Source organism: Theobroma umbraticum, unplaced genomic scaffold, assembly GCF_002168275.2.
Source record: "Theobroma umbraticum cultivar Fairchild unplaced genomic scaffold, ASM216827v3 scaffold_50.0, whole genome shotgun sequence".
NCBI lineage: Eukaryota > Viridiplantae > Streptophyta > Magnoliopsida > Malvales > Malvaceae > Theobroma > Theobroma umbraticum.
The window spans coordinates 5657955-5676526 of NW_018397261.1; the positions used below are offsets into that span (position 1 = coordinate 5657955).

The window sequence follows — 18572 nt, forward strand, 5'->3', positions numbered from 1 at the left end:
TTCCGTTTTACGCGGGCCTCGCCGTGGGGAAATACTTATGGTTCAATTATAGTTCTAAAGATCGTGATCGATACTGCGAGATGATATTGAGTTGGGTGCAAGATCAACCGTACTGGAACCGTTCCGACGGCTGGGATCATTTCATGACAATGGGGCGCATCACATGGGATTTCCGGCGGTCCAAAAACGAAGAATGGGGCTCCAGATGTATTTACATGCCAGGTATGAGACATATCACGCGCCTTTTGATTGAACGAAACCCCTGGGACTATTTCGACGTCGGTGTGCCTTACCCGACTGGATTCCATCCCAGAACGGACTCCGACGTCTTGCAATGGCAAGACTTCGTCCGTTACCGTAACCGCAAAACCCTCTTCTGCTTCGCCGGAGCGCCACGTGGCGCCGTCAAGAACGACTTCAGAAGCTTGCTGTTGAGCCATTGCAAGAACGCGTCGGGGTTATGCCGGGCCGTCAACTGTGCGGGTACCCGCTGCTCCAACGGCAGTTCCGCGATCCTCGAAACTTTTTTGGATTCCGATTTTTGCTTGCAGCCGAGAGGCGACAGTTTCACCCGCAGGTCAATTTTTGACTGCATGGTGGCCGGTTCAATCCCGGTTTTTTTCTGGCATCGAACGGCTTACCTTCAGTACCAGTGGTTTTTACCGAGTGATCCAAAGAGTTATTCCGTTTTTATCCGCCGTAACGAGGTAAAAAACGGGACATCTCTTAAAAGCGTGCTTGAAAGTTACACTAGAGAAGAGGTGAAAATAATGAGGGAGAAAGTGATCGAATATATTCCTAAGTTAGTATATGCAGAACCTCAAAATGGTTTGGAGAGTATAAAGGATGCGTTTGATGTTGCCATTGATGGAGTATTAAATAGAATTAAGGAGCAAGAGCAGCCAGGATACAAGTGGAAATGATTTACAAGGTTAGGGTAAAAAAGAATGGACAAAATAGGATTATACCCAGAATAAAGGTTTTCAGAATAGAATTTCTTTTTATTTTTTTAATTTTTATAGAATGTGATAGAGGCATGTCTATTCTTTCCCACATTGTTGTAATTTGTATTTTTGTACGCATATATAATAATAATAACAACAACATAGTGGTATTTCTCTTATTCTTTTTATGGGATGTATTGTTTATGAGTTATTGCGGATACAGCCTTTTGGTTGGAGAGAGATATGTCTGAGTTTCAGTATCATTACGGGTGCAGCGGTAGGGGAGGTTTTACAGTTGAAGCTGGGTAGTGCTTGCTGCTGGCCTTTTTTACTAGAAGGATGAGGATCGTGTAATGATGAGAAATGACCAACAGCTTTGGGGTGGTCCTGTAATCTTTGGCTGGCTGGAAGCTTAAGGAGGACTGGGCTAATACAGATGGGTGGAGTGGGACAAGCATAATAAGCAAGCAAGGCACAACTGGGATTCTTGGGAAGCATGTGTAATAGGAACTTTGTTTTTATCCCTTCTTGTGGCGATATGACATGGACAGGGTCCAGTAGGTTTGGGAAAACTGAATAAATCCTGAAGCTGCAAAAGAGTCGTGTAATTGTGATTTTGGTTCATCAATAAAATTTCATTTCGTTGCACCATTACAAATGATATATATTTAATTTATGGTGAGTTTGATTTGTTAAGGTATATCTTCTTCACAATCTTCATTGTTTATAATTTTCTGAAGTTTTTCAAGTTCCCATTTCTCTGGTTTGTTTGTTATTGGTTTGGTTTCATTCTTTCAGATGCAGTAGTCGTATAAAAACTGGTTGGATTGAGCAGTGTTGTGCAGGTGGCACAACTCGTATGCGGCAGCGGAGGCGGCAGCAGCAGCAGCACTGAAGACCCCGACTAACTGAAGTTGGAAGAGGGTGCCGTTTTTCCCAAATTGGCTTATGATTGGAATTTGTCATAATTGGGTAAAAAACAAAAGTGAAACATTTCAAAATAGCTTACTATATAATATGCACATTATTATTATTATTATATGCGATCAGGTTCTTGTTGAGATTTAAGGAAGTGTATGGTAGGTGATGCTTTTTACATAAGAATATAAGCAGCTGAACCATGTTTAATGGTGGGCCTCTCAGTCTCAGGGGAAAAAAAGGCATAAAAACAACAAGGAATCTCAGTCTTTTGTTACCTTTCTTTCTCCCAAGCCACTACGGCTCTGCTCTTCTTAAATCTACATATACATATATTGTAGGCCCCCACGAAGGAGAAAACAATTGAATTTCACAAGCTTTTCTAATTAAGTGAATACGTTAAATTACACTATCTCTGATATAGGAATCATTCTTGTTGAATCAACAAGCAATTTCCGTTTTGCTAGCGTAAGCAACAACCAACGATAAAACTAGGTGAATATAATTTATTGTCTAACAGATGGTAAGACAATGGGGAAGTACTGTGGAGTTCTGTTTAGGTCAGTTTCAACTTTCATCAGAGCTAGGTTAAGAGTAGATAAACGATAGCAACATGTAATTTTACTGATTATAACAGCTACATAAACAAATCATTTGACTCTAGAAAAGCCCAGGTGAACACTGACAATGGAGCTCCTAATCACCTAATTTCAACATTTTAATAGTTAAAAGTGATTACTAGTAAAATATATTATTGTTAGGAACAGAATAAAAAATATTTAAAAAAATCAGTTTTACATGACACGAGTCGTCGGCGACAATCAAGGTTAGAAGGTAGAAACCCTTGGACTGCATCTGAATGAATGTGATTTGGCACTTAAATTAAATTCGTTTTGCAACAGGTGGGTCTAGGTGAAATTTATTTATGTTGAATGCGACTCGCTTGTCGCTGGCTAGATATAATGCCATGACAAGTTTTTGCCCAAATAGACGGCGACTAGTGACTGACACTGCGCTGCATTTGTTGCATTAACATGTGGAATTGTCTATGAATTAATAATTCTAGGCTAGATTGGTTTAGGAGCTGTTACCTGCTCCACATTTAGAGGATTAGGGGCAAAAGAATGCCTTTCCAACCATACTAGAGATCGATTATCGGCTGGCTGTGAACACAAAATTCGACACGTAAGCTAATAACATGGGCCCCAATCTCGATGAGATGGAAGGGATTGGGTCCAGTACAAGCAATCTGAATTTGAACCCAAATCCGTAACCAGGAAAAATTATGTGCGTACTAGTTCGACAAATTTGTCTCATACGGAGTAGTATTTAAAATATAAGTGCTAATAAATCTCTCAACCACATCAATTCATTAAAATTTTTCTCATTTTCTTAGTAAGCTTTCGGGTTTTCTTTTTACGTTAATTTTTATATTTAACAGAAAACAAGGATTTGTATATGATTTTATGAAATAATGATATATTTACTTATTATTAAATCAAATGTTAATTCTGTTCGTATACTTTATGGTTTACAAATCTATCAAATAAGGGTTCTTCATTTAAAAGTAAAGTTTTTAAAAGTAAAAGCAAACATTTTGACAACATTGTGGATAGCAAATCATTTAATTGTGTCTAATTAATTTTGATAAATGAAATCATGTAGGCATAAGTGGAAAAATTAGATGGTAATCTTTTAAGTTTGAAGGCAATTGTAGATAGTATTTAAATATTACTATTTATTGTTGTTTTGGTTGATTTCTTTCTACATATGTTGGTAAGATGATAAATTATATTCAATGTGTTCCATATAAATTTAGCTAGATTTAGAAAAGGCTTTGAGATTAAATTTCGCTAGGTTTCCTATTACAAACAATAAGAAAAATACTAAAATTTTAAAAACAAATCGATATTTTGAAAGATCTTGATACAGAGATAAAGCATAAAAAATTTTAAATAATTTGAATATGTTTTGATGTTTTAATCAAATAAAGACTTTTATTGAAAATTCAGATAAAATTCACTGTGTAATATATATTGATCAAATTTTGTGCATAGAAGTTATTTTTAATTAATTTCTTACATATTATTAATTTTTGCATTAAATTATATTAAATTATTGGTTTTAATTTGAAATTTTAATTTTTAATAAATCAATTTTAAAGAAGAACCTGAGGAACTTATGACCTCCATCTCCTGGCTCGATACTCTCCTCCATGACCATTCCTGAACAGAAAAAGTACGGACAGACGCTGACAATTCTTATGAAACATTTTTTTTTCTTTAGTAATCGTTTTGAGTATGCCAATTTTCTTTTATTTTTTGTGAACAACAATTTTCTCAATTATTCAAAATTTCGATTTGGTTTCTTTGTCCAATTACTGATGAATAGACACTTCATAGTAGCATGTTATGGGATAGGATGCTAATAATTGAATGGTTTGGATACACTTCCTTCATTAAATGGTTCTTTCTTTCTTTTTCTCTCAAAACACTCAAATCAAGCAAATCTCTGCAAAGAGCAATTGAAAAATATATACCTGTTGCAGAAGAACTAGGTTTTAAGTTTCAATCCACTGATGTATTCCGACAACGACCGGCCATGCATGATGCACCAAAAAAGACCACGAACTCCTGAGCAGACAGAACCCCAAACCCTTTACCTCTCAATTAACAGCCAAGTGGTTCGTCCTAACCATTATCACATTATTCTTCCTCTTGCAAGTATTTTTCATCCTTTTCTCTTCATCCCTCCCCTTCTCCTTCGCCCTCCATCAACATCTCCTCCAACTCCTCCTCCATTGACGATCCATGTCAAGACGGTAAAGTTTATGTCTATGATCTTCCACCTATATTTAACAAGAACTTGTTACTAGACTGTGATAATTTAAACCCTTGGACGTCCCTTTGCGATGCGGTAAAGAACAAGGGACTTGGCCGGAGAGCCACTGAGCTGGGCTCCATCTTACCAAAGGGTCTGGTCCCCGCGTGGCATTGGACTGACCAGTTTATTTTGGAAGTTATTTTTCATAACAGGGTTCTCAAGCACAAGTGTAGAACATTGGAACCGGAATCTGCTACAGCCTTTTACATACCCTTTTATGGTGGACTTGCGGTGGGTAAGTATCTTTGGTTCAATCACAGCGCCAAAGCCCGCGATGATGATTGTGAGAGGCTATTGAGCTTTGTCCAGGATCAACCCTACTGGAAAAGATGGAATGGGCGAGATCATTTCATCACGTTGGGACGCATCACGTGGGATTTTCGACGGCCTTCTTATAATGATTGGGGTTCCAGCTTCTTCAACATGCCAACCATGCAGAATATTACTCGTCTCTTGATCAAGAAAAACCCCTGGGACTACTGTGACATAGGCGTTCCTTACCCTACTGGATTCCACCCAAGATCAGACTCTGATATGTTACAGTGGCAAAACTATGTTCGTAGACAGAACCGCGAAAAACTCTTCTGTTTTGCCGGCGGGACACTGCGGTAAATCAAGAACGATTTCCGCTGAATCTTACTTAGTCACTGTCAGAACGAGTCGGGCTCGTGCCAAGTTATAGACTGCGCTGGGTCTCGTTGCGCCAGTGGTAAGGGTAACACAGCGGTTCTTAAGGCCTTTTTGGGCTCTGATTTTTGCTTGCAACCAAGAGGTGATAGCTATACGAGGAGGTCTGTTTTTGACTGCATGGTGGCCGGTTCGATCCCGGTATTTTTCCGGAAACGAACCGCTTATGATCAATACGAGTGGTTCTTACCTAGTGAAACCGAGAGTTACTCTGTTTATATAGACCATGAAAAGGTGAAAATGGGTACTTCGATTAAGGGTGTGCTTGAGAAGTATAGCAGAGAAGCAGTGAGGAGAATGAGGGAAAAGGTGATTGAGTATATACCAAAGCTTGTTTATGCAAAACCTGAAATGGGCTTGGAGAGTACAGAAGATGCATTTGACGTTGCTCTTGAAAGGGTGTTGAGAAGATCAAGGGGAAGCGGAATTAAAAGATGATGTTAATTTCAATTTTTTGATTCGTTTTCTTGTACTGTTATATTGCTGGATCAACATATATTCAAAAGCGAGTAGGAAAACTTTGTTACTAGGAGTCAAGAGAACCTGTTCTCTTCTAGCTTTAACAGGCTGTGCATCTGTTTTGGCTGGGATCTGGAAATATATATTTGCGAACGACAAAACAGAGTACTTTCCGTTCTGTTTTTCTGAAGTTGGGGATAAGGGAGTGGAGTTTGGGCTACGTTCTTCTGCTCTTGAATGCTTTCTTTGGGTCAACGTGCTGTACTTATCATCCTTGTTGGCCACAATTTGTAAAGATTCGTTATAGCCCAACCTCACTCGCGAATAGAAGGTGCAACCCAGCTGCCACGATTTGTCCAGGCTTGCCTTCATTTATCTCACCTGGGTGGCATCAGGGCCTAATCTTGAGACAAAACAGCCCATCTTGAGATGAGAACAACGTGCGTAAATGATGTCAAACTCAAATGCTGACTTCACATCAATGCACCTGTACGAAAAGACAAAATAGTTGTCTTTTGAAAGTTCACCTTTGATCAGGCCGGCCCTTTTTTATTTTTATTTTTTAAACTTCATCAAGGAAACTGCATCTGCCCTTTTTATTATCTCTTTCACTTGAAATAATACTGCCGCATTGTTGTTTTGGATAATTACTTATAATAAAAGCAAAACTTGAAAGTTTTAATTTTTATTGAATAAAAAATTAGGGAATTAAAAAACATTAAGTCATATACAATGATTTCATCTAAATTGTTGGTTGTTCACAATAATAAAATTTTAAAAATTTTAAAAATATTTGTTATTTTTTACTGAAAACATGAAAATAAAATCTAAAAACAGAATATGTTATTTCACACAAAAATAATGTTTTAAATAATTTATGAATTATTCAAAAAAAATTAAATAAAATTTTATTTTTATTATATTTAATTAAATTTATATATTTTTATTTTTATTAAATAAATTTTTATAATTAATAATTAATTAATTATGATTAATTAAATGTTATTTGTTAATTTTTATATACGTGATTGATGTGAATAATAAAAATATTATTTAATCATATTATACTATATTTTGAAATGTTTGTTAATATTATATAATATAAAATAATAAATAATATTTAATTTAAATTTTTTAAATAATTTATAAATTTTTTAAATATTAAAAAAAGGTTGTAAGAGAAAAAACATTAGTAGATGCGGCCGGCACCACAAACTGAAGCTAATCCACATATTTGGAGTTCTGGAAAGGACTTAAAAATACACTAACATGCAAAGCTGAAAGACAGGTTTGCCCTTTTCTACGACAATCCTTCCATTTGTTTTACATTCATAAATGTGCTCTCTTGTTACTTTTCCGTTTCCCCTCTCCATTTTCATCCATTATCCATCTTTCTACTTCTTTTTCTCCAGCAAAGGAAGGGTGTTTTTTTTTTTTTAAAGCGAACATGAGTAAAACAGCCTTTGTTTTACTCTATTTTGGCTGCATATTCATCGTCTGTGAAGCCGAATCGATCAGTCAGAAGCCTCAAGCGTTTGAGTCCTTCAACGTCAGTTATATACAGGTATCGTTACCAACAACAACCCCTGTCAATAAAATTCTGGTATTTATTTGATTAATTTTGTTCTTATAAATGAAGTGTCTTTTTCCCCACATTTCTTATGACAACCAAAAAAAAAATGAGAAAAGAATTTAGGGAGCTGTTCTTACTCGGTTGTTATTTCAACGAGCTGTTCCTCAACTAGTTACACTCGAGATCAGATCAGTATCGCTTTTGGGGATGCTTATGGTAATCAGGTTCGTCTTCTTTGGTCCCACTTCACGTTAATTTTTCAGTGGCATCGTTTTTCCCGTTTTAGCTTTTCAGATAATCTGTTGCTATAGAAATTGAATTTACTTGCTAGTGCTTTTCATGTTACTGTGAATTAAGATGTCTCTTTTTCCCTTTTTTTTTTTTATTAAATTTCAAGTTAGACATAGACAAATTGGCTGAAGAAAGTAATTCTGGGGTGATAGTTACTTCAGGAGAAAAATTACAGTTTAATTAATATCTGCAACAATGAAACGAATTAAACCATCGGTAAAAATTCCAAGGAATAACTTTAAGTGGATCAAAGATCACAAATTTCCGTGCAATTTGTTTTGTTTTTCATCTGCTTAGGTTGATGTTGTAGGCTTACAGCAATATTCATAGCTTGCTTTTGGCCAATGGGAATTTGCATTTTTGGATAAAAAAAGGGGAAAACGTTGTGTACCAAATATCATAAATTTTTTGATTAAGAATCCATGGCTCAAGGTTAATCAGTCTGCGGGTGAATAAATGTTGCAGAGGGATGAATTAGGCAAGGATAATAATTGTATTCATAATATAATAGATTATGGTCTTGTTTAAGAACAGAACATATGTTATGTCTTAGATCAAATTCAAACATGTTTTTGCACCTCAAAAATATGAAAAGGCATTCACCCTGGAGGTTTATTTGTTATTACCATACAAATTAATGTGTAAAACCATCTTCACAATTTGGTACTTGAGATGCTGTACAATGTATTAAATTTTTACGACATATATGAAACTGATATGTTGAAGAAGGTATTGATTGTAGGTATTTGTGATTGTTTTCCCTGATAATCAGATATATGCACCGAGGTTGGATGATCCATCCACTAGGACATTTGAACAATGTTCTTCAGATACATTTGAGATATACGGACCATGTGCATATCAGATCTGCTATGTTTATCTCTATCGATCTGGACCCGATGGTTGGAAGCCTGAGAGTGTGAAGATTTATGGTTATAATTCGAGGGCTGTTACTTTTTACTATGACACCTTCATTCCTGGTGACATTTGGTATGGATTTAATTATTGCAACAGTGCTTCTTCTTCGCATCGACAGATTGGTCAGAGATCGTTCTCATTTGTGATTCTTTTGTTTGCTTTCTGTGCACTCTTATGAGTATGTGTCTGCAAAGTCTGTAATACCCATGTTACGAAAGATTGTAGGATGTGATTTGAAGTATAGACATTGTTTCTCTCTCAAGGATGCTGTTCGGTGTTAATAACAAACTCTTGCACTGCAATTCATGCTGGTTAAGAACGCTAGACTGTTGCATGTTGGTAGTTGTGCTGCATTATGCTGTTCGGTGTAAATACTAACTCTTGCACTGCAATTCATGCTGATTAAGAACACTGGACTGTTGCATGTTGGTAGTCGGACTGCATCTTTATTTCACTGCAATTTTGGGAGGACAGTGATCCCCTTCTGGTCGGAAAGGGTGGTGCTGGTTGGATATTAATCTTTTCAAAACTGTATGGTTCTCTGACATGTTAAGAAAGAGCATGTGACAGAGTATTCCAATTAGTGTGTATGAGGAGGCACAATATTAGCCACTCCATGGCCCAGAACTGTGGTATTTGGAGACAGTAAATGAATCTTGAATCCAAGAGCTTCAGAGTGCACTCTCCATGCATATTTTGGATTGTTGCAGCTACCGCTTGCGCCAGGAATGATGCCAAGTAAGTTGATCAAAGAACGATGAGGACTTGACAATTTATATTTATTCATTGGAGCTAGGGAAAGCTCGAGGGGTAAAACATCTGCTGATGCTTTCCTAACAAGGTTGGTTGCTCTGCGTAAGCACGTAATGGAGTTAAAAGGAGCTTAATTTACATTTTCTTTTTCCTTGGTGCATAAAGTTTTATTAACAATTAACTTAACATGCGGTTATCCAAACTATTCTCTTCAAACACTGACCATGAGCAAAGGGTTGCAATGGAGATATTACACTTCTTTTTTAACCATTAGCTACGGTCAATTGTTTCTTCTAATATAATTGATATGCATGTATTGATCAAATGAAAGCGATTATTCAAGACCATTGCATTGTGATCACCTATTTGTTAGAGATGATTTAGCATTTAACAGTCACATTAGTTGTAAAAGAATTTGCAAATCCATCACCGGAACGAGTGTTTTCAAAGTAGAGATGTTCGTAGTCCTAGCCTCAATTTATGTATGGGCCTTCGGGAGATAGGCATACTTATTTATGGGCTCAAAAATTTAAAATATTCACATTAATATATATTATATTAATATTATTGGTTATGTTTAATTAATTTGAATAAAAATACATTACTTATAAAATAATAATAAAAAAAACGGAATCGTTTTGGACTGAACTCAAGAAAATACTGCAGCCCAAACCTGATTAGAAATGGGTTGGGCTTTTTTAGGCTTTAATGGGCTGCAAATAGCCGATGGAGAATCCGTTAGGCTAGCTCTGCGGCCCTCACTGCTTCGGTTAATGGTGCCTTGTGCTTCGAAGCTGTACGCCAGACATTTTTTTTATAAGCGTTTGAACGGCTTATTCCATTAGTCAAAGGCGGTCCAATCTAACGGCAACATCTATATCCTAAATAGGGTTTCAAAATCGAACGGCCGAAATCGAGTCCACCGCTAAAACTATAAAACTGCAAACCCTAGCTTCTTTGGCCTCCCTCTTTCCCTCCTGCTCCTGCGTTCACTGCCACATACTTTTAGCAGCAGGAGAAGAAACTCTTTCTCTGTTACTTCCCCTCACACTTCTAAATTTCTATTTAAAGCTTTTGAGTTGTTAGTTTGTAAAATATCTAATCTAATGCCTTCTTTAGCTTTATCTGATCTCAAAGAAAAGAAAGAAGAGAAAAAGATGAAGAAGAAGATTGCTCTCGAAACTCCAGAAACCGAGAAGAAGATGAAGAAGCTGAAGGAGCCGAGGCTAAAAGAAGAGGACAATGATTCGGAGTTGAAGAAGAGTAGGAAGAAGCGAAAGGCTTTGGAGCTCCAGTTGGAAGAGGAGGAGAGGAGCGAGACGAGCTCGGAGCTTGTTGAGCCGGTGAATGGGAAGGAGAATAAGAAGAGAAAGAAATCGAAGGTGGAGGAAGAGGAAGAGGAAGATGAAGGGAAAAGTGAGGATCCAAATGCTATTTCGAGGTTTCGGATTTCGGAAGCAGTTAGAGAGAAGCTGAAGTCGAAGGGGATTGAGTCGTTGTTTCCGATTCAGGCCATGACTTTTGATATTATTCTTGATGGCACTGACTTGGTTGGGCGTGCCAGAACGGGTCAGGTATAGTCTTTTTTTTTTTGTTCTTTTTTATCTTTAAATATGCGTGCACTTCAATTATTGGCTGCTAACGTTAGATAGAATTTTACCGTTGGATATGTATTTAGTTTAATAAGGAACAAGGATTTTATTGTGAATGTTGAAGATTTTTATGTGATAAATTGTGCTGCTATTTAAGTGATTATCAACTCCATAATTTTGAGAATGCTTCGCATTGCCTGGAATGTATGGTGGTATTCTCTGTTTGCTTAATCTTGAAGTTTGAACTATGATTAATGCATTATGATTGTGTAGCTTAGTTGACGGACAGAAATTGGTTAACTTAATTCAAACCATTATTGTGTGACTGTTTCTGGAAGTTCTCTTCTTAAATATCTCCTTAGCCTTGTTTGCAATTGTGCAGGGTAAGACACTGGCCTTTGTGTTGCCTATATTGGAGTCTTTAACAAATGGCCCCGCAAAAGCATCAAGGAAGACTGGATATGGCAGGGCACCTAGTGTACTGGTACTTTTACCAACCAGGGAATTGGCTAAACAGGTGTAGCACTATGGACCTTATTCTCTAGACTTGAGACATTTTGATAGTGCCCTTCTTTTTGTATGTGAAGTTTATGATAATTAACCTTTTGTTTCTAGGTATTTGATGACTTTGAAGTTTATGGTGAGGTGTTGGGGTTGACATCATGCTGTTTATACGGAGGAGCTCCTTACCACACCCAAGAGATGAAATTGAAGAGAGGGGTTGATATAGTTGTTGGGACGCCTGGACGTGTAAAGGTAACTTTTTCTTATTATTAATTCAAGCTGTTTAGCTAGTTTTAGAGATTTCATTAAATTCTATACATTTTTTTAATACTTCTATTATCTGATATTTGGTGTCCTCTTGCAAATGTTGCAGGACCACATAGAGAGGAGGAATATTGACTTAGGCTCATTGCAATTTAGAGTTCTTGATGAGGCAGATGAAATGTTGAGAATGGGATTTGTTGATGATGTTGAACTGATATTAGGTATGTATTTTTGTGTATGCTATATTTTTTTGGGTGGTGGTTGGATAGTATATTTTTTTCATATGAATGTTAGAGAAGTAAAATACCTTACAATGTTGTGTGCAGGAACACCTGTGCCTTTATACCAATTATTTGATACCATTGACCCCTATGTGCATAACTCTTCTTTTTAATTTGCTTATGATATTTTAATTTTCAGGTAAGGTAGAGGATGCAGGTAAAGTTCAGACGCTTCTCTTTAGTGCTACATTGCCAGTCTGGGTGAAGGGTGTATGTTTCTTAACTATTTTCTTGCATTGAAGTATTTCTATTAGCTCCAAGATCTTCTACATCTACAAGAACTCAAATTGAAAATGTAAAATTGGATATTGCTTTTCTTTGTTTACCTATCTGATTGAAAAAATTTTTCATCGCCAGATTGCTGCAAGGTTTCTTAAAACAAGTAAGAAAACTGTTGATCTTGTTGGTAATGAGAAGATGAAGGCCAGTACCAACGTTAGGCATATTGTCTTACCCTGTTCTAAGTCGGCAAGGTCCCAGCTGATCCCAGATATTATTCGTTGTTATAGCAGGTTTGGTATTTTAGTTTTAAAATAACTGTTGTTGCTACAATTTAGATTTCCTTTCAATAATTTGGCTGAGTTATTTTCTTCATTCTTTCTTGTGGGATGGATATGATTCAGTGGTGGACGGACTATTATTTTCACTGAGACAAAGGATTCTGCTTCTGAGCTCTCTGGCTTGCTGCCTGGATCTCGGGCTTTGCATGGGGACATACAGCAGGCGCAACGTGAGGTAAAGTGTTATGTAGAGTACATCATTTATCATTATTTCCCTAAAGCCAAACAAACTCTGTTGTTTTACTGGTACTCATTTAGTTATGTGCTTGTAGGTCACACTTAATGGGTTTCGGTCAGGCAAGTTCTTGACGTTAGTGGCTACAAATGTGGCAGCACGAGGATTAGATATCAATGATGTGCAGTTAATTATCCAGGTCTGTTTGGATACACTTGTTTTACAAAATTTTGTTGTTTGCTCTTGGTTCTGTTATATTTATCTATCAATAATTCTATTTCAGTGTGAGCCTCCACGTGATGTAGAAGCCTACATTCATCGGTCTGGACGTACAGGAAGAGCAGGTAAATGAAAATTTAGTTCTTCCTTTTTGTTTTGGTTGGTGAGAGTTTGATAAGATACTGAAAGAGTTATTAATATTTTAGGCAATACTGGAGTCGCCGTCATGCTTTATGATCCTAAAAGATCAAACATATCTAAGATAGAAAGAGAATCTGGTGTGAAATTTGAGCACATATCTGCGCCTCAGCCAGTTGATATTGCTAAATCTGCTGGTGTAGAAGCAGCAAAAATAATCACCCAAGTTTCTGACAGGTATATTTGCAAACAGTTTTATTTGATCTCTTCTTTGTATCTTGTTGTCATTAAATCTTAACCTCAATGAGATTGCAGTGTAATTCCTGCCTTCAAGGCTGTTGCTCTGGAGTTATTGGAAACTTCTGGTCTATCAGCAGAAGATCTACTTGCCAAAGCACTAGCCAAGGCTGCTGTGAGTTCTCTTCCTCCCCCCAGTGGATGTTCAATTCTCTTCAAATCATGAATACTCACTTTCTGGTGTTTGGGATATCAAAATAAAAATTTAACTCTCGTTTCCATTTTTTGGTTCAAAAGGCTAATTATTGCTTTATTTTTCAGGGTTACTCTGAGATAAAGAGTAGATCCCTTCTAACATCTATGGAGAACCATGTTACATTACTTCTCGACGCTGGAAAACCTATTTACACACTTTCGTAAGTTCATGAAACTTTCATTTTTTTTTTCTTTGTAATTGATATGGTTTATGTAAAGGAGATAGATATCACTAACAATTCAAGGGCTTAAAAGCAAGGAATTCTATACTCAATTTTCAAATCTCAAGATATCTCTGTCTTAATAATCTCAATAAATAGGAAGCTACTGAGAATTGCAATAAAAGATATTTATAATGTACACAATACCCTAATTGAATAACCTAAAATAAAATAACTATGAATTTGGAATGAGTTGAATCTAGGAAATACGAAATTCTAAGGATCAATTCCTAAATGATAATAAAATTCCTTTATTTTCTATCATCCTTCCCTGCATCAGTAATTAATCTAGCCTTCTGTTGTAAAAATTATTAATTTATTTGTACCTTGGTTAAAATAACTAATTAGTTTGAGGAACTTTTGGATGTGCACCATTAATTTTCAATTTTTGTTACTGAGCCATCTGAATTTGATTAGTTCTTTCTGACCACCTTTCTTATTTCATGTATTAGATTTGTTTTTGGTGTCTTAAAAAGATTCTTGCCTGAGGAGAAGGTTCAGTCAGTGCAGGGTATGACCCTTACTGCTGACGGAATGGGTGCAGTGTTTGATGTTGCAGAAGAAGATGTGGAAACATTTCTTGCTGGTAATTTTTTCTAGTTAATAGTTTAATTTTCAATTGTATAGAGGCATTTGTACTTAATATTTTTCTTTGATGCTCCTCTAACGTGCTTATTCTTCGGGTTGTTAAACATGCTAAGTGTGGTCCAGTTGTAGCACCATTCACCAAACAAAATGTGTATATGTTTCTCTTAAGTGATGTGATTGGTGTGGCTTGGTCAAGCTTATGTTGTAAGTTCCTTTTTCAAAGGAATTGAGTTTTAGATTTTTAGTTTTCTTCCCGTGCCAAAGTATTTGTTGTACTGGTCTTCTTGAATGTTGGGATTCTTTGTTTCTGGTTGGTAACCATAGGTATAAGTTTAACACACCTTTTCTTTCCTTCTGGTTCCAGGTGCTGAAAATGCAGCTAATGTTAGCTTAGAGGTGTTGAAGAAAGAATTGCCACGTCTACAAGAGAGAGACCAGTCAAGGGGGAGATCTGGTGGTGGACGGGGTGCTTTTGGTGATAGAAATGGTGGTGGTGGTGGTAGGTACTCTGGAGGTGGTAGTAGGTTCTCTGGAGGCAAAGGTGGCCGAGGTGGATTTTCTGATAGAAGGTTTTCTAATGGTTCAAGTGGTGGGCGAGGCCGCTACAACAGCAAGAAATGGTGAGGGTCCTGAAGACGGAAGAAACTATTCTATATGAGCCCAATGGCTTTTTCATTTTGTTTTTGTGTGCTAATCTGTAGGTTCGTTTTTTTTTTTAATTTTTTTTCCTTATATGATGAAGTGTATCTGCTCTGGGGGTTTTGCCTTCCTCCCCGTGTTTCTTACTCGTTACTGAAAATGTAAGAAAAAAATTACATTTGAATATGTATTCTTTGCTCGCAACCAGAACAGAGGAAAAAGAATATAGAATATCCAAATTATGGCTTATCCCATAATTGCATTTAAACAATTATTAATGCCATGGAATTTTCTAGTATTATCAAAGGCATGTTATTCTCGATTTTCTTGTCAAAATTTTATTCTAAAGCTCAATATATTATCTTATTCATGTAAATTGAGGTAACAGTGCCCATTACATATCCGGTGAAAGACTCTTGACCCCCTTATCATCGCAAGTAAGCGGTGAGCGGATCCACCTTACTGTCCATTACTTGAATATAATGTAACATTACTTGAATATAAATGTTACTGAAAAAAAATTATATTTTAAATTTAATTTTAAAAAATGAAATCACAAATAAAAATTATGTAATATTTAGCGTAAATGAGTGAAAATATAGATTAGATACATTAATTACCTAACTTTTTTATTTTCGTTTTTTAAAAATTTAATTACTTGACATTACAAACTGCACCGGGGTAAATGTTTCGTTCTTCCGGAGTCCAGCCAGCTCCACACCCACCCAGACCTCTTACTGTCTTTGCCTTACTTTTTTTTCACAATTTTTTATCTCCATTTTCTCTTTCTCATTTTGTTTTCCTCTTGTACTTCCATCAGCCTGCCGTTCCCTTTCTTCCTTTCCTAGAAAAAGAATTCGAAACTTTGGATGACTCGAAATCTCTGTTGAATATTTATTTTCCAACATCATGGCATGCTGCAGAAGGGCAAAGTTTGCACTCAACACCCTGCGCAATAGTTTCAGTTCAAGGCCTATTCTCAAATCTCCAATCCAAGATTCGTCTTCAATAATCTCCCAGAGCCTTGGGTCTTCGATTTCATCTGCTAACAGAGCTAAGTTTTCTGCGTTCTCTTCATATTCTTCTATTTCGCAGAGACTAGGAATTTCTAGTAATTATCAGTATAATCCGTTTTTAAATGGTGCTAAGAGATTTTACTATGTTGATCGTTACCATGTTCAACATTTTAAGCGGCGGGGTCCATTGAGGTGGTTCCAAAATCCAAGAAATGTGTTGATATTGGTCTTGGTTGGTTCAGGGGTTTTGATTACTGTATATTCTGGTAATTTAGAAACTGTTCCTTATACAAAGCGAAAGCATTTCATTCTCTTGTCCAAAGAAACGGAGAAAAGGATGGGAGAGGCTCAATTTAAGCAACTGATGGCAAATTTTAAGGGAAAGATATTGCCTCCATTACACCCAGAAAGCGTGAGAGTGAGACTGATAGCTAAAAATATTGTTGATGCACTGAAAAAGGGGTTGAGCCATGATCAAATATGGAGTGATTTGGTGTATGAATCGCCCGGGAGCTCATTTGGACATGAGAGTGGACATGAGACGATGGCAGCATTGAGTGAGAAGGAAGGGGAGTCAGGGGTGAATTGGTCCCGTGAAGATGAGATTCTTGATGATAAGTGGGTTCAGCAAAGTAGGAAGGAAAGTCAACAGAGAGGGTTGCAACCGACAACGTCTCATTTGGAAGGATTGGCTTGGGAACTTATGGTGATAAATGAACCTGTTATTAATGCATTTTGTTTGCCTGGTGGGAAGATTGTGGTGTTCACAGGATTGCTTGAGCATTTTAAAACTGATGTGGAGCTAGCAACCATAATTGCACATGAGGTATATATTGCTTATCCCTTTAGTATTGTCATTTTTTGTTGGCTGTGGGAGTGATATCTTTTCATTGTGGTTATCTGATTAGGTTGCGCATGCAGTGGCTCGACATGTAGCTGAACAAATAACAAAGAATTTATGGTTTACCATCCTACAATTGGTCCTATATCAGTTCTTTATGCCTGATCTGGTCAACACAATGTCAGCGCTTCTCTTGAGACTCCCCTTCTCTCGGAAGTAAGGTTTTTATATTTGTTCTTTTGACGAATATCTATTGAATTATATTGTATTTAAAGAGAATCAGGGTTTTATCAGGAAGAATCAAGAAACGCGAGTTATATCTGAAAATTTGTTACCATCATGTAGTTTAAGAGTAGGTGATTGCTTGGTGGAAAAATGTCTTGTGCAAGTATACATGAGCAGCATTATGGGTTTTATAGTAATATTTAAGCCAAAATTCCATAGATTTTTTCTTCAGCAGGATGTGTGTGCATATACATATTATGTGTAATTTGATGTTATAATGGGAACATCCAGTACTTTGTGACCTCTTTGTCTGTCATAATTGATGCACTCATCTGCATAAATTTCTGGATGTATTCTTCTTTTAAATATTCCAGTTTAGTTCTTCTGATGCCTGGGTGCTGCATCTGCAATTCCATTAGGTGTGATATACCACAAAAAATAACAAAGCAGAGCAATGACTCTGTGAATCCATTTAATGCCAACTAGAATCTCTTTCAGGTTTGTTAGATCCCTGTTTCCTCAATCAAATCAACTACTGTCAAATAGAATTTGAGAGTTTTGCTTCGGATGTTCATTTCTTTTGTCCTCTTTTATTATCTTCCTTGTAACATATGCATTCCCCTAGGCAGTGATATACAAGAACAGGTGGGTATCAATAAACATGTTTGATGTCACACAGGTTGCTTGAGATTAGCGCTGTACTCCTGTGTCTAGTCAAGCATACAAAATAACCGGGTTCTGAAAATAAAAATAGTATTAAATTGTTGCTAAACATATTAGAAAATGTTTTTCTGCAGATTCAGTGTTTCACATTTTGCTTAGGAGCTGTGTCTCTGCACCTTTTGTGGCTTTGAGCAAGTTAACTGTTTCTAACTTGGGTTTCCCTTATCTCTCAAATGCTAAACCTCTTGGTAACTTCCCAATAGTTCTAGTGCATGCTGTTCATGCTTCATTCACAAAAATAAAATTATCCTTTGTTTGGGAAATTTTTTGGCTGAATTTTGGTCAGTAGTCAATATTGAAATCATGTGGCCTTGTCCCCTGGGAAAAGAAGCGTCTGCTAGAAATCCATATCTAGTGACAAACTTGGATTTTTTGGAAGCATTCAGCTTTACAGAAGCATTTATGTGTTCTTGATCCAATTCTTTTATCGAAATATCTTAGGTCTTAGCTATTCACTCTGGAAACCTCTATCAATTGTTGAGGTGTGCCTGATACAGAATAGGTTAATAGGTGACCACTCCTCTAAAAGGATTGTTCCAAGTTTGGATTCTTTCTCCCCTACTCGATTATGGAAAATGATGTGCTTTCGCACATTTGCCAATGTATCCTGGATTTTCTCCTATTTGACATGAACAAATATTTTTAGGTGCAGTTTAATTGCACTCAAA

The 18572-nt window shown here is 36.6% G+C and overlaps 4 protein-coding genes and 1 pseudogene across 5 annotated transcripts; all 5 read left to right on the plus strand.

Annotated features, from left to right (window-relative positions):
- LOC110418020 (xyloglucan galactosyltransferase XLT2 pseudogene) overlaps positions 1 to 1123 on the plus strand; it is a 2122-nt pseudogene extending 999 nt beyond the window's left edge.
- Positions 1124 to 4568: 3445 nt separating this feature from the next.
- GT18 (glycosyltransferase 18) lies at positions 4569 to 6447 on the plus strand (the record flags this gene model as incomplete). Its single annotated transcript, XM_021430641.1, is given in 1 exon segment — positions 4569 to 6447. A coding segment is annotated over 1 exon segment (1302 nt), but the record flags the coding sequence as incomplete, so codon positions are not given.
- Positions 6448 to 7180: 733 nt separating this feature from the next.
- Positions 7181 to 9693, plus strand: LOC110417603 (Embryo-specific protein 3, (ATS3)). Of its 2 annotated transcripts, none has more exons than XM_021430041.1 (3): positions 7181 to 7455; positions 7581 to 7688; positions 8498 to 9693. In XM_021430041.1, the coding sequence occupies exons 1-3, from the start codon at positions 7339 to 7341 to the stop codon at positions 8849 to 8851; spliced, it is 579 nt and encodes a 192-aa protein (XP_021285716.1). In that variant the 5' UTR covers positions 7181 to 7338; the 3' UTR covers positions 8852 to 9693. The 2 variants fall into 2 exon arrangements, with proteins under 2 accessions (XP_021285716.1, XP_021285717.1); XM_021430042.2 differs by having other exon boundaries at positions 8528 to 9693.
- A 690-nt stretch (positions 9694 to 10383) lies between these two features.
- PRH75 (DEAD box RNA helicase (PRH75)) lies at positions 10384 to 15348 on the plus strand. Its single transcript, XM_021430040.2, has 14 exons — positions 10384 to 11000; positions 11401 to 11535; positions 11634 to 11774; positions 11896 to 12007; positions 12207 to 12277; positions 12425 to 12579; positions 12691 to 12802; positions 12900 to 13001; positions 13086 to 13146; positions 13228 to 13396; positions 13475 to 13571; positions 13718 to 13812; positions 14325 to 14458; positions 14825 to 15348. The coding sequence occupies exons 1-14, from the start codon at positions 10533 to 10535 to the stop codon at positions 15082 to 15084; spliced, it is 2112 nt and encodes a 703-aa protein (XP_021285715.1). The 5' UTR covers positions 10384 to 10532; the 3' UTR covers positions 15085 to 15348.
- Positions 15349 to 15782: 434 nt separating this feature from the next.
- On the plus strand, positions 15783 to 17378 carry LOC110418299 (Peptidase family M48 family protein). Its single transcript, XM_021430989.2, has 2 exons — positions 15783 to 16941; positions 17024 to 17378. The coding sequence occupies exons 1-2, from the start codon at positions 16009 to 16011 to the stop codon at positions 17174 to 17176; spliced, it is 1086 nt and encodes a 361-aa protein (XP_021286664.1). The 5' UTR covers positions 15783 to 16008; the 3' UTR covers positions 17177 to 17378.
- The last annotated feature ends 1194 nt before the right edge of the window (positions 17379 to 18572 follow it).

What these genes read in the sequence shown, in the direction of transcription:
- LOC110417603 (XM_021430041.1), top strand. Translation starts at nt 7,339, where the DNA reads ATGAGTAAAACAGCCTTTGTTTTACTCTATTTTGGCTGCATATTCATC. An exon ending in TCAACGTCAGTTATATACAG is followed by an intron (nt 7,456 to 7,580) that starts GTATCGTTACCA and finishes AAATGAGAAAAG; the next exon opens with AATTTAGGGAGCTGTTCTTA. An exon ending in GGGATGCTTATGGTAATCAG is followed by an intron (nt 7,689 to 8,497) that starts GTTCGTCTTCTT and finishes TATTGATTGTAG; the next exon opens with GTATTTGTGATTGTTTTCCC.
- PRH75 (XM_021430040.2), top strand. Translation starts at nt 10,533, where the DNA reads ATGCCTTCTTTAGCTTTATCTGATCTCAAAGAAAAGAAAGAAGAGAAA. An exon ending in ATTATTCGTTGTTATAGCAG is followed by an intron (nt 12,580 to 12,690) that starts GTTTGGTATTTT and finishes GATATGATTCAG; the next exon opens with TGGTGGACGGACTATTATTT. An exon ending in TACAGCAGGCGCAACGTGAG is followed by an intron (nt 12,803 to 12,899) that starts GTAAAGTGTTAT and finishes ATGTGCTTGTAG; the next exon opens with GTCACACTTAATGGGTTTCG.
- LOC110418299 (XM_021430989.2), top strand. Translation starts at nt 16,009, where the DNA reads ATGGCATGCTGCAGAAGGGCAAAGTTTGCACTCAACACCCTGCGCAAT. An exon ending in CAACCATAATTGCACATGAG is followed by an intron (nt 16,942 to 17,023) that starts GTATATATTGCT and finishes TTATCTGATTAG; the next exon opens with GTTGCGCATGCAGTGGCTCG.